Source organism: Primulina tabacum, chromosome 5, assembly GCF_025594145.1.
Source record: "Primulina tabacum isolate GXHZ01 chromosome 5, ASM2559414v2, whole genome shotgun sequence".
In the NCBI taxonomy this organism is placed as follows: Eukaryota; Viridiplantae; Streptophyta; class Magnoliopsida; order Lamiales; family Gesneriaceae; genus Primulina; species Primulina tabacum.
In genome coordinates, this window is record NC_134554.1 from 4,379,226 (window position 1) to 4,392,764 (window position 13,539).

Genomic DNA, 13,539 nt, shown 5'->3' on the forward strand with positions numbered 1-13,539 from the left:
TTTTCAATTATGAGTGATGCATTATCTAAAAATTTAAAAATAAAGAAAACGATATGAATAAAATTTGAATTTTAAAATATATGTAAATTAATGTATAGTTGTAATTTTAAATGTCTCGTGATATGATAATTATAAAGCGCGGCGGAAATATATTAAGTAAAAAAATATTATTTATTATGTACAAAAAAGAATATTAAGGGGAAAAAGAAAAAGAAAACAAAAGAAGACAACTAACGTCGGTTTATTCCATAACATCGGCCCAAGCTAGATCCAATTATATGAAAGCAAAAAGAAATAAACGAAAATAGCAATAACCACGTGTCAATATTCTATTTGCCATTAAATGTTATGGTACTACAATAGTCTGTTACTCTTGCCCCATATCTCGAACTCCCCGCTTTACCCTTACCTTTGCCTGTAATACCCAACATATCCCCTTCCAAAGCCCACGCCCAGAAAACCCAGAAGCCTACCATCAATTCTCTCTCTAAATATCCCTCCTCTCTTCTCCCTCTCTTCTCCCGTTCGCATTATTCTGATTTCCCTGTCAATTTATCAATCAGGCGGTGGCAATATATCCGGCCATGACGATGATGACGCCTCATCCGTCGGATGTAACTCTGCTTTCTTCGTTTTTGCTTATCTTCATTCGTATTTGCTCTTAAAAATTTTACGCTTCTATTCCGCGTACTGGTGCATGTAGTACTGGATTATTGTAATTGGTGTATTTGTGGCGGAGAATCTGTTGTCTACCTATCTGTGCCTGTGTCTATATTGGGGGATGAATCTTTTGTGATCGACTAGGGTTTTACTTGAGTGAAAGGGAGGTTTAAATTACTGAATTGAATCTTATTTTAGTTCTATTTTGTTGATTTAATGCGAGGGAATATTTTTTTGCTTTTTTTTATTTCACTGGATCGAACTCTTGTTCATGCCTTTGTGATTCTAGCAACAAGAAGATGAAGAGATGCTAGTGCCGCACTCAGATTTAGTTGATGGTCCGCAGCCTTTAGTGGAAGGTCCGCAGCCTATGGAAGGTGATCCTTTCCACAGTACTTGAATCTTTGTTTATTTATTTGTAGCCAGATTCATTGGTTGGACTTCTGTTGGTCCAATTTTTTTATTTGTATTGAAACAAGAGTTTGATAGTGCTTTTGATTTCCAGTGACTGCAGCAGAGAGTAATGGAACAGTAGAAAACCAGGCCAGTGATGAGCCACAGGCATCACACTTTACATGGGCGATCGAGAACTTTTCCCGATTGAATATAAAGAAGCTTTATTCTGATGTCTTCACTGTTGGAGGTTATAAATGGTAATCAGTAGATGTAATTTTGCTCCATCTCGTCGTTTTTATATCTGTATAAGGAAGGATATTGATTTTGTTTTGTTGTATTCACATTGTTGGCATGCAATTCATTTTTTGAATTCTGTTGTAGATAAAATTCTTGATTTCTTTTTCCTTTTTTTCTTTTTTTCTTGAGCAAAGAATTTCTTATTTTCGTTACCACTTTCTTACAGAATATGAATATGACTTGATTTCGGTTTGACTTGCATGGATTTTAAGGCTTTCTGAAAGACTTATTTTCCCTTAGACTTACAATGGTTTTTGCAGGCGGGTGCTTATATTTCCTAAAGGAAATAATGTGGAGTACTTGTCAATGTATTTAGATGTGGCTGATTCAGCGACCTTGCCTTATGGGTGGAATAGATTTTCACAGTTTAGTTTGGCGGTAGTTAATCAGATGCATAACAAGTATACGATCAAGAAAGGTATCTTCCAAAGTTGACCCGATCTAATTGCAAGTAGTTAAAACTGGAACTGCAATTTGTTTTATGTTTTCATCAAAACATATTTTCATAGTTCTGCAGTCAGATGTTATCTTAAAATGCTTACAAAATAAGATGAGAAAATGATAAAAAATTTGTGGAATATAAAATTACAATCGGTTTATTATGCTCTTCAATGTGAAGAGACTGGCTTCTTCACCATTCTCAATTTGTTGTGTTGCCTTTTGGCTCCTCATGATTTAGTGTTTCAGAAATGGATTTTTGTCTATTATCCCCAAACTAAATTTAGCACCGAAAAATATGCATATGTGAACTCTACAATTTATCCATTCTATTGGATGTATATTGTTAGTTAATATTTGATTATCATTATATTATCATCGTTTTTACGAATGATCTAATGTCACTTTGGTCTATGAGTTGGTTAAATTTTCATTTTGTTTTATTAAATTTATTGTCAAGGTGCGTAAAATAGAATATATTGACCTTTCATCCTTCACCCATTCAAATGATTTTTTTTACCTTGATTATTATTTTTTGATGTGTTGATTGGCTTTTGCATGTTTCACAGACACACAACACCAATTCAACCAAAGGGAGAGTGATTGGGGTTTCACATCGTTCATGCCTCTTAGCGAGCTTTACGATCCTAATAAGGGATACCTCGTGAATGATACTTGTATTGTTGAAGCTGATGTAGCTGTACGTAAGGTTGTTGATTACTGGGCATATGACTCAAAGAAGGAGACAGGCTATGTTGGACTTAAGAACCAGGGAGCTACTTGTTACATGAACTCGTTGCTCCAAACCTTGTACCATATCCCTTACTTTAGAAAGGTTACAATAGGTTCTCATGCTATAGCTAGTTCAGATTTGTCTTTTTTATATGCGCTCATGATTAGGGAAGCACAAAGAAGCCTCACTTGAAAAATGTTTTATCAGGCTGTGTATCATATGCCGACAACAGAAAATGATAACCCCTCAGGGAGCATCCCCTTGGCTTTACAGAGTTTGTTTTATAAGCTTCAATATAATGACACTAGTGTGGCTACAAAAGAACTTACAAAGTCGTTTGGATGGGATACATATGATTCCTTCATGCAACATGATGTGCAAGAACTTAACAGAGTTCTATGTGAAAAGCTAGAAGACAAGATGAAGGTATGGTGTCTGACTACACGCCCTTCTTTAAATATTCTTTTTTCCTTTTTCGATGCACCTAAAATTGTTATTGTGATGTAATTGTAGTTATTTTACTGGCGCAGGGAACTGTTGTCGAAGGTACTATACAAAAGTTGTTTGAGGGGCACAATATGAATTACATTGAATGTATCAATGTTGACTTCAAATCTACAAGAAAAGAATCATTTTATGGTATTAATTGTTTTTTTGACTTGTGATATTGGTTAGTGGTGGACGGATGTGTGACTTAAGTTCTTTTTGGCGGCAGACCTACAACTTGACGTAAAAGGTTGTAAAGATGTTTATGCTTCCTTTGACAAATATGTGGAAGTTGAGCGTCTCGAAGGAGATAACAAATATCAAGCTGAAGAACATGGTCTGCAGGTAAATTGCTCGGCTTCTCTATTAAATAATGACATAATGTGTCTTTAAATTTTTTAATTCTTGCCGAAGGTGAAAAGATTCATCTGATAGTAATGATTCTTGAGACTCACCATCATATTAATTACCGGTAGCTGAAGGATTGAATTATCATGGTTCCAGTCTCTAGAGACTGGTTTTGAGAGCATATTCCGCTTTTAAACATCATAAAAATTATAATGTTTTGCGTTTGTTGAGCTCAACGAGAAAATTGGAAATTTGAATAATTAAAGTTTTTATGGGTGAGATTGAATTGAGAATTAGGTCAATCACTGAAGTTAAACAGCAGTACTCTGGTAAAAATAGAGGTTAAAACTGCATGTATAGTGAAAAGAATTTAAGGACACAATTACGTTTGAGTCTTATTTGAATTTGAATTTTCTCTTCATTTGAATTTGGATTGCAAACAGTCCTTGGTGATCTTATAAGTGTTATAAATTTTTGACAATATATAAATCACTGCTTCTTATGGACCACTAGAAGGAAAGTGTTAAGCTCTTTTGACGATTTTAGAAATTTAGAAATTAATAGTTTTCTGTAATTATCAATTATGGCACTCTTCTCTACTGAAGTTCTATTTTCATGGTAGGCGGGAAATTTGTTTACTTTATTTATAAATGAAAATATCATTTGGCTTTTTTGTGCATCTTTTTGATTCAATCCGTGAATCATAATGTAGTTTAATCCATGTGTCATTTCATTGTAGTGGCCACTCCGTATCAAAGTATTGATTTGATGAATTTTATTTAAATCATAGGATGCGAAGAAGGGTGTCTTGTTCATTGACTTTCCTCCAGTTCTCCAGCTTCAGTTAAAGCGCTTTGAGTATGATTTTATGAGAGATACAATGGTCAAGGTTAGTAGCTTGAATGTTGTTGTCTACTATAGTTTTACTTGATTAATGTGATTATTTTGATTGCTTGTTATATTAGCATGTGCTGACAGCATGTATGATTATTGATTTATAATTTTACCTCTTTGGTGTATAGCAGATACAGATGCCCATCATGTGATTTTAAATCTATTTGTCAATATTAAAGGATTAATACTTTAATGCATATATTGTTGACTGTTTTTTTCTTTAATCATCTTGATTTGTGCTTTGTGTCTGGTTCATATTGAGATCCTTAGAGCAAATATAGTCTTGCAATGTATTGCACTCGCTTAATTTTCATTGCTAATGTGGATATCCAGACAATACATCCAATTTTGTTGATTGTGAATTCTATGTTGAAGTGGGTTGATCATTTTACACTTCTTTACTGTAGGAAATTCTCTTTCCCTAGAAACAACCTTTTCCATTGGAACTTCTGCGCGCGGTGTCCATATTATATTTATAATTTTATTGCTCACTGTTTATTATCAGATGAGTTTACTTTTCCTTGCTTTGATGTTTACTTTCAGTGATGTTGAAAAATATGCTTTGTGGTGCAGATAAATGACCGTTATGAATTTCCATTGGAGCTTGATCTTGACAGGGAAAATGGCAAGTTCTTGTCACCGGAAGCAGATAGAAGTGTCCGAAACCTCTACATGCTTCATAGGTTGGTTTGCACTCCCTTTTCTTTTATCTACATATTTCTGTTTTGTTTCTTTGTCTTTATCTTTACAACATGCCTCTGTAATGTTATATGCGCATCTGTTTCTCTTACTGATTATTTTCTCTTAACCTTTTTTTTTAAATTTCCTCTTTTATCCTACAGTGTTTTGGTTCATAGTGGTGGGGTACATGGTGGACATTATTATGCTTTCATCCGGCCTACACTAACTGATCAATGGTATGTGTTTTTACACCTGAAAAATCTCACCTACCCCCTCCTTGAGCTGACTTTCACGCTCTATTGGACAGTTAAGGTTGGATTGAAATGCAGCTTTTTGTAATCCACCCACCAGTTCACGTAGTTTTGATCGCTTAATAATCTCAGTTCTATTTTCCTTGCATAAATGTGGCCTATTCTTTTATTTGCTGCACCGGAGTTGTAGTTTAGGTTTGATTTAGTCTTGAAATACTACATCAGATATTTTGGTATTGTAATTCCCTGTTCAGGTATAAATTTGATGATGAGAGAGTCACTAAGGAAGATATGAAGAAGGCATTAGAGGAGCAGTATGGTGGTGAGGAAGAGGTGATATACCTACCATTTAAATTTGATATTGCCCTACCTCCTTTTATCTTACATATCTCCTTTTCATCCTGCAGTTGCCGCAGACAAATCCTGGCTACAACAACACTCCATTCAAATTTACAAAATACTCTAATGCATACATGCTTGTTTATATTAGAGTGAGTGACAAGGATAAGATAATTTGTGATGTGGATGAGAAGGACATTGCGGAACATCTTCGGGTAATTTTTGAACTGATAACAGTTTGCATCCTATCACATAATTATTTGGAGTAAGATAGTGATGAAATATCTCATGCGCCACCCACTCCAGATAAGACTGAAAAAGGAACAGGAAGAAAAGGAAGATAAGAGAAGATATAAGGCTCAGGCTCATCTTTACACTATTATCAAGGTTATTGTTCTCGTTTGGCAAACTTTATCATTCAATGTTTCTGTGTTATTGCAAAATGAGTTGCTAAGTAATATTTTATCATTTCTTAGGTTGCACGAGATGAAGATTTGAAGGAACAGATTGGAAAGGATATATATTTTGATCTTGTTGATCATGACAAAGTCCGTAACTTTCGAATACAGAAACACATGTCTTTTAACCTTTTCAAGGTACTTTAGTAATGTTCCATTTTATGTCGGGTCTTGTGATTTCTGAATGTGTTCCAGAAAACAAATTGGTGTGCGTAACTATTGTTTGGTTTTGTTTTCTAAAGTTGATGTAAATATTTTGAAATGCTCGAATGTATTGGGTTATTTAATTTTGTAATGATTTGTGGGGTATTTTTAATTTGAAAGTATAGTCTATTGGGTTTTTATATGTTATGACAATTGAGTTGATTTGGGAAAATGTGAAAAATTGGATAGAAAATGATGATTGTATAGAAAAATGTGAAACCAGATTTTATTTTAAAATCCTTTCATGCTTTTGGGTAAAGTGCTACCTAAAATCGTATTTGTTATTCAAGGAGGAGGTTGCCAAAGAATTTGGAATACCAGTTCAATTTCAGCGTTTCTGGATTTGGGCTAAAAGGCAGAACCACACTTATCGCCCAAACCGCCCATTAACTCCACACGAGGAAGCACAGACGGTAAATATATTTGCACTTCCCGGTTCCAAATTTTTTGTAGATAATAATATTGACGTACTTTATGAGAATGTTTACTATCTCTGTATCTCAAGTATATCGAATTACCCTGCGCAGTAACCTTTAGAGATTGATAGATGTACAATGTAGGGCCAGTATGCTTATATTACAATAATTAATCATTAATTTGTGACAAAGTTCTGGGAAAGTATGTTTTGAAAGTAATCAGTGGCAATATGAGATCTTTTGTTTGAATAACTTTTTTTTTTGTTCGCTATGAGATCTGACCCAGACCATAATAATTGAAATTCATTTGTAGGATGCAAACTAAGAGCTTTAGAATTATTAAGTTTATAGAGCTATTGAGGAGTAAAATAAAATTTTTTGTAAGGCTGGAATGTAATATGAAATAGGAGAAAAGAGACGAATAGCTGATCCTTTTTTTCCTGGGCCTCACGTTTTTGGGAGTGTTAGTATGAGCCTCTTTAGAACGATAAATTCTGTAAACTGCTGCAATTTCAGTTCAAACTGAAACCCATCATTTAACTTGACTTGTTACGAAGTTTTCCATGTGAACAGAAGTACTACACAAAATCTGAAAAATGGCCAACTGTTGGCTGTTTCTGAGTAAGTTCAGGGTTTTATGATTTTGAATTCGAGTAAGTTGCTCAATTTTGAGTTCGTGTATTAAATTGACTCTGTTGATCCATAAACATGTGGATGAACTGCATCATACATAGGAAAACAAAAAATTACCTGCACTAGTGGTTTGTGAATTGTGAGTCAAGCAAAAACACCTGGATTTATTGGCCAAAAAAATCTGGGATACGATAATTTTTTAACCTTACAGGATCAAATAATCAGCCTTTTTGTTTGTTTGGTTTTCAACATACTTTTTACTATGTTGGAACTACCATGTGCAGGTTGGAGCTTTGAGGGAAGTCTCCAATAAGGCCCACAATGCTGAGCTGAAATTGTTTCTGGAAGTAGAGCGTGGACAGGTTTTTTTTTTTCCGCGTTAAAGATTAATTTGTCACTTTTGCAGTTTTGCTCGACTACCTAACTATATATGGTTTAATTGTATGATTATCCTACAACCATTTGAATGTGGCTATGGTGGGATTTTAATGCTCCTGATTCTACTATTTTTAATGATTTGATGTTAGGATTTTCTTCCGGTTCCTCCACCTGAAAAAATCAAGGACGACATACTTTTGTTCTTTAAGCTTTATGATCCTGAAAAAGAAGAGCTCCGGTATTTTTACTCTCCAATATATATTACTTTCTTGTTTTTTTTATATCGCGCTTGTCATTTTATTTTGTGATACACTATATATTACAGGTATGTTGGTAGACTTTTTGTAAAAAGTTCTAGCAAGCCTGTTGAGATTTTGACAGAACTAAATGAATTGGCTGGATTTTCTCCTGATGAAGAGATCGAACTCTATGAGGTTTGCCCATCTCTCCGTTATGCAGTACATTCAAACTGCCCATAGCTAGTTATAACATGTATCATATTTGTTTATGCCAGTTTCTTGTTTGACATTTTACAGGAAATAAAATTTGAGCCTAATGTAATGTGTGAACGACTTGATAAAAGAGCTTCATTCCGGTTTAGTCAGGTTTTATTGTTTGTGTACTTTTATCATTTTACTTATAGTTTCTATAATTTTTATTTAATCTATGTTCTCTCTCCTTTTCTCTTCCCATACTTATTTTTTCTCTCGCAGATTGAAGATGGGGACATCATTTGCTTCCAGAAACACCCTCCTCCCGAAAGTGAAGAGCAAATCCGGTTTCCCGACGTCCCGTCATTTTTGGAATATGTGAAAAATCGACAGGTATATAGTTGCATATCTTTTCAAATGGTCGGGAAGGGTCTTTTTGGTGTGTCAGTTAAAATAATGGATATATTGTGACTGAGGAAATCCATTGTCGTCCATATTGATTCGGGATACTCATAGTTAATTAAATGTTCATGCTTTAAGCACTTTCTAACCTCCATATTTTGTTGAATTTATTACTACACAGTCCCAGAAAATCTGTTTGCAGCCCTTCTAGGTCATTCTATTAGCTTGCTTATCTTTCTTTCTTCTCTCTCTCTCTCTCTCTCTCTCTCTCTCTCTCAGTATTATTGAGATGTAGGTCAATAATCATTCCTGTCTTGTAAAGCTTTTCGTCGTTTTTATATTATTGGAAAGCTTTTTTGATTTCTATGTTTTCCCATTTGAAGAAAATCTTTGTTATAAAGCTATAATCCTGCACTTCATTACCCCATTTTCAAAGTTGTTTTTCAGCATATATTGGTGCGTGCAGATTGTGCATTTTAGAACGTTGGAGAGACCCAAGGAAGACGAGTTTTGCCTAGAATTGTGAGTACATTCTGACACCATAACCAAACTGTTGGAATTGCTTCTTTTTTCCTCTGTTTATTTATTTGTTGCAGTCTTTTGTCAAATTTCCGTGACAATATGTTGCATGAATTAGTAGAGCAAAGAATCACACCTACGATGATGTTGTGGAAAGAGTTGCTCAGCGTCTTGGATTAGATGATCCATCTAAAATTCGGCTCACTACTCACAATTGTTACTCTCAGCAACCAAAACCTAACCCTGTCAAATACAGATCAGTGGACCATTTGTTAGACATGCTTGTCCACTACAATCAGGTAGCTCTTTTTTATCCATTATCATGGTCATCATCATTATTGATATTTTCTTTGAAGGGTGAGGAGTTGTTGTTAAGATGGTTGCAGGTTGGTGGGATGTGGGTATAGATCTGACAGATTGATCAATATATTTTCCTTTGTAGATTTCTGATATACTGTATTATGAAGTACTGGACATTCCCCTTCCAGAATTGCAATGCCTAAAAACACTCAAAGTTGCATACCATCACGCCACAAAGGATGAGGTGCTGTTGTTGATGTGCTGTATGCTTGTGATATTCTTTTCAATTTGAGTTGGGATAATTTTATGATGTCACATTGTCTTTTTGTAGGCTATAATTCTCAATATTAGATTGCCAAAACAAAGCACTGTCGGAGATGTGCTTAATGAGATCAAAACAAAGGTTGGATTAATGCTGGAGCAAGTTGTATTGTGAATTTCTAATGTTGTTGAGATGGAGCTTCTTGTTTGTTCAATCATCACCACCCAGCAGAAATTTTTCATGCTTGTTCTTGTGGACCTATAGGAGAATAAGATGTTAAAAACTGAAATTAACTTGTGACAACAGATCCGTTCGTCCTACCTTGACGCTCATGCCTGATTATCCTCGACTTTTAAGATTAAAATTGAAACTAACATCTTTTTGTAATTACTGACAGGTAGAGTTGTCTCATCCAAATGTTGAACTTAGGCTGCTTGAAGTTTTCTATCACAAGATTTACAAGGTAATTTTTCATTGGTCTGGCATTGGTTTTTTGGGCTTTTACATCAATAATAATTTTCTAGAGTCATAATCCACCTTACTTTTAGAAACTGCCATCTTCAGAACTGTTCTTGGATTCAGGATTATCATCCCCAAATTAGATGGCTAGTTGTTTGGGTCAATCAATCTTATCCTCAACTGCCTGAAGAATTTACCTTGACTTGAACCATGCGAAATTTATAACCCAAGTCTTAATTAAAAACCTTTGATAATTCAGATGATCCTTGAATTGATTTCAGTATATTGTGCGGGTTCTGTAATTCACAATGTACATTCCGCTAATATTGTTTTGCAGATATTTCCAATCAACGAGAAGATTGAGAATATAAATGATCAGTACTGGACTCTACGTGCTGAAGAGGTATCACCCGCTTTTTGAAATTGTTGTTGTCTTTTGATCTATTTTTTTTCTTATAGCTAGCTGTTCCCTGGTTGAGTTTTATTACTTGTAAGTTTTAAAGCTTAATTGTAAACTGCATAAATTGTTGGAAAGGACACCAACTGTTTTGAAAATCTTAACCACTTTTGGGTGGAAAGGCATAAATTAATTTTCACTTCGATATTTCAGGGTTCCAAGTATGATTTTTTCCTCATTGGTAGGAACTGTGATTTTTTGCCTCAGTTTACATGTTTATTCTAGTGGCTTACGGTTCAACTTGTTTTATTCTATAATAGGTTCCAGAAGAAGAGAAGAACCTTGGACCCAATGATCGCTTGATTCATGTTTACCATTTCACAAAGGAGAATGCTCAGAATCAAGTGGTACCCATAGCATTCGCATAATTTCTATGCTAATTGCCATTTATTTTTGTTTGTTATTCTTGCACAGGGTTAATATATTGTTGGAATAGCAAGCTTGATTGATGCACAAAACCAAATGAACCTTAGGCATGTGTACTTACAAGCGCTTTGAACTTTTCTTCATAATTTCTTTTAACAGCAAGTCCAGAACTTTGGTGAACCCTTCTTTTTGGTCATACATGAGGGTGAAACATTGGCAGATATTAAAATACGCGTTCAAAAGAAATTGCAGGTTCCCGATGAGGAATTTTTGAAGGTATGTTCCATCTCAGGTTAATTCTACATATCCTTATCAAACCATGACACTTCATTTACCTGAAGTTTTTACCAATTTTGTCTCCAAACTTGTATGCCATTTGATACTCTAATTCAAAATCCAGTGGAAATTTGCCTTTTTGTCATTGGGACGCCCGGAGTATCTTGAGGATGCTGACATTGTCTCCAGTCGTTTTCAGGTTTCCTGTTTGAATCTTATTATTATTAGTCGATTTTTATTTTCAGAAATTTTCAACATGTACATCTTCTCTTTCAGAGAAGAGATGTTTATGGTGCTTGGGAGCAGTATCTTGGGTTAGAACACTCTGATACTACTCCTAAAAGGGCTTATGCTGCCAATCAGGTAACTTCGTCACAACATAAAGAACTATAACTATTTATTTCTGAATAACTTGGGTTTCATCGTTGTGTATACAGATTTGGTTAACCGAGTTTACTCCTAAAAGACTAAGAGTATTTGCTTGAGCATGATCTTGAAGTTTTCTTTGTTTTCTGTCTTGCAGAACCGCCACATGTTTGAGAAGCCAGTGAAAATATACAATTAATTATGATTTTGTTTACCTAAATCTGAAAGCCACAATTCGAACGCGGAACTGTGGATATGCTAAGGAGAATATATGGCAGAAAGGATGCGTGATGCTGCTTTCTTCTACCGTTCTTTCTAGGACATTTAGTCACCCCTTTGGCTATTATTTTTGTCCTCTGACTTGGCTGGGGGATTAGTGTTTTGCTTTGTGTCCCATTGTCACCTGCTCTTGAAGTAGCCGGGAAGATTTATGTCGTCCCCGTAATTTATATTATGAGCATGACAAGATTTTGGTGGATGGGGCTGTAAGGTGGGTAGGTATAGTTAGGAGTTCCGTACCACGTTCTCTTTAATTTTGTTATTTTTCTTTTGAGGTTCTTTTCACCCCCTTTGGTATAGTTATGAGTTCCGTTCGACGTCCTCTTTAATTTTGTTAATTTTCGTTTGAAGTTCTTTTCACCCCCTTTGGTTGTATTTCCTGTTTTTATAAATAGGGGAGATCACTTTGTAAAAGAAACAATTATGTAGCTATTTATAGAGCCATAATCTATTCGTTTCTAATTTTGGTTCCTTTCTGCTTGCTAAGAAAAAAATCGGCATAGCTTGGTTGGTCGATTTCGGCCTACCGAGTTCATCAGGTGTAAATGATTCAGAACTTATAATGGTCTTGGTCAGGTGTTTCGTCCTATAATTCATTTATACAAATAAGTAGCGTCTGTTTAAATTCATTTTTAAGGAGGTTAGTTTACCAGCCGACGTTGAATTCTTAGAATTTCTTTAATTTGGCGTTGTTTTGTTGGGTTTCTATCCGATTCAACTTTTGTCCATTCTTACGATCGACGCTCGATGAATCATAGGACACTCCTTACAGAGAAGCAAGACTTGCGGGACCTCAATTCTCATGACATGTATAGGCTACGCGGCCCTCATGGGCAGAGCAACACTGTCCCCGAGAGAGGAGTTCCATCAATATGTGGATGACTTGTTATCCAAACGATTGGGTTGATAAATTTAATAAAATACTATTCAATGGAATGTACGATAAAATATATTGGCTCTTGTCGATTTTGTTGCGGTGGATTTATTGCTTCTTAAGTACGGCAAATTACTTTAGGTGGTTATTGATAGATGGATTTGATTTAGAAGAGAATTGAGTTGAGGAATAATTTGAGATGAATTTTAAATGATATAAGTTGGTTGTAGTTGAAATTCATCGTTATTATGATTGAAATTGTTTCAAGAACGAGAATCTTAAGATATTTTGAGAATTTTATGAAGTTGATTTTAAATTAGAAAGAGAGATTTGATCGGATAAATCAGAATAAAGATGAATTTAAAATAGTATTTATTTGAATGTATTTCAAATATACTAAAATAACATGAAATTGTATGATGTGACTAGGGATGTAATCGAGTGAAGTCGAGCTGAACTTTTGATGTTTGAGCTTGGCTTGTTTATAATCGAGCCGAGCTCGAGCTTTATTTAACGAATATATTCATGGCTCACGAGCTTATTCAAGCTTTTATCGAACCTAAACGAGCTCAATAAATATGAATTGTACATTTAAATATTCATTAAAAAATAAATTAAACATTTGGAAAAAAATATAATATTCTTATTAAAATTTGTCAATTTATTAAAATAAATAAATTTAATATATTTTTCTATATATTTCGTAATTAATGTGTTAAATCAATAAATTAAATATCAAAATTATTATTTTTTATCTAAGATGTTACTTATGAATTTACTAACGAACATGTTCACGAGCTAACGAGCCAAATATCGTAGAGCTTGAGCTTAGTTCGTTTATCTTAACGAGCCTCATTAAACAAGCTCAAACGAACTTTTATCGAATCGAGCTTCGAATAGCTCACAAACGGTTTGGTTCATTTACATCCCTAGATG

At 34.5% G+C, this 13,539-nt stretch overlaps 1 protein-coding gene and 1 long non-coding RNA gene across 3 annotated transcripts; one reads left to right on the top strand and one right to left on the bottom strand.

Moving 5' to 3' along the window:
• The first annotated feature begins 430 nt into the window (after window positions 1-430).
• On the top strand, window positions 431-12,191 carry LOC142545689 (ubiquitin C-terminal hydrolase 12-like). 2 transcript variants are annotated; one of them, XM_075653028.1, is made up of 32 exons: window positions 431-614; window positions 950-1,037; window positions 1,175-1,313; window positions 1,614-1,771; window positions 2,361-2,626; window positions 2,732-2,950; window positions 3,055-3,163; window positions 3,240-3,355; window positions 4,149-4,247; window positions 4,826-4,935; window positions 5,095-5,169; window positions 5,439-5,517; window positions 5,592-5,738; window positions 5,830-5,910; window positions 6,000-6,119; window positions 6,476-6,598; window positions 7,519-7,596; window positions 7,762-7,850; window positions 7,938-8,046; window positions 8,149-8,217; window positions 8,326-8,436; window positions 8,912-8,967; window positions 9,086-9,263; window positions 9,407-9,508; window positions 9,596-9,667; window positions 9,924-9,989; window positions 10,323-10,388; window positions 10,703-10,789; window positions 10,968-11,084; window positions 11,209-11,283; window positions 11,361-11,447; window positions 11,608-12,191. In XM_075653028.1, exons 1-32 carry the CDS (start codon window positions 585-587, stop codon window positions 11,647-11,649), a joined length of 3,363 nt encoding a protein of 1,120 aa, XP_075509143.1. In that variant the 5' UTR covers window positions 431-584; the 3' UTR covers window positions 11,650-12,191. The 2 variants fall into 2 exon arrangements, with proteins under 2 accessions (XP_075509143.1, XP_075509142.1); XM_075653027.1 differs by having other exon boundaries at window positions 432-614; window positions 1,166-1,313.
• On the bottom strand, window positions 11,857-12,796 carry LOC142545691 (uncharacterized). Its single transcript, XR_012820319.1, has 2 exons — window positions 12,257-12,796; window positions 11,857-12,200 (listed from the first exon to the last, which is right to left on the bottom strand). It is a non-coding gene; the product is annotated as an uncharacterized LOC142545691 (long non-coding RNA).
• Window positions 12,797-13,539: the final 743 nt, after the last annotated feature.

Excerpts from the sequence above, each read along its gene's own strand:
- LOC142545689 (XM_075653027.1), top strand. The coding sequence starts at position 585 with ATGACGATGATGACGCCTCATCCGTCGGAT. Across the intron at positions 2,951-3,054 it reads AGCTAGAAGACAAGATGAAG|GGAACTGTTGTCGAAGGTAC; the intron begins GTATGGTGTCTG and ends TTACTGGCGCAG. Across the intron at positions 7,851-7,937 it reads CCTGAAAAAGAAGAGCTCCG|GTATGTTGGTAGACTTTTTG; the intron begins GTATTTTTACTC and ends TATATATTACAG.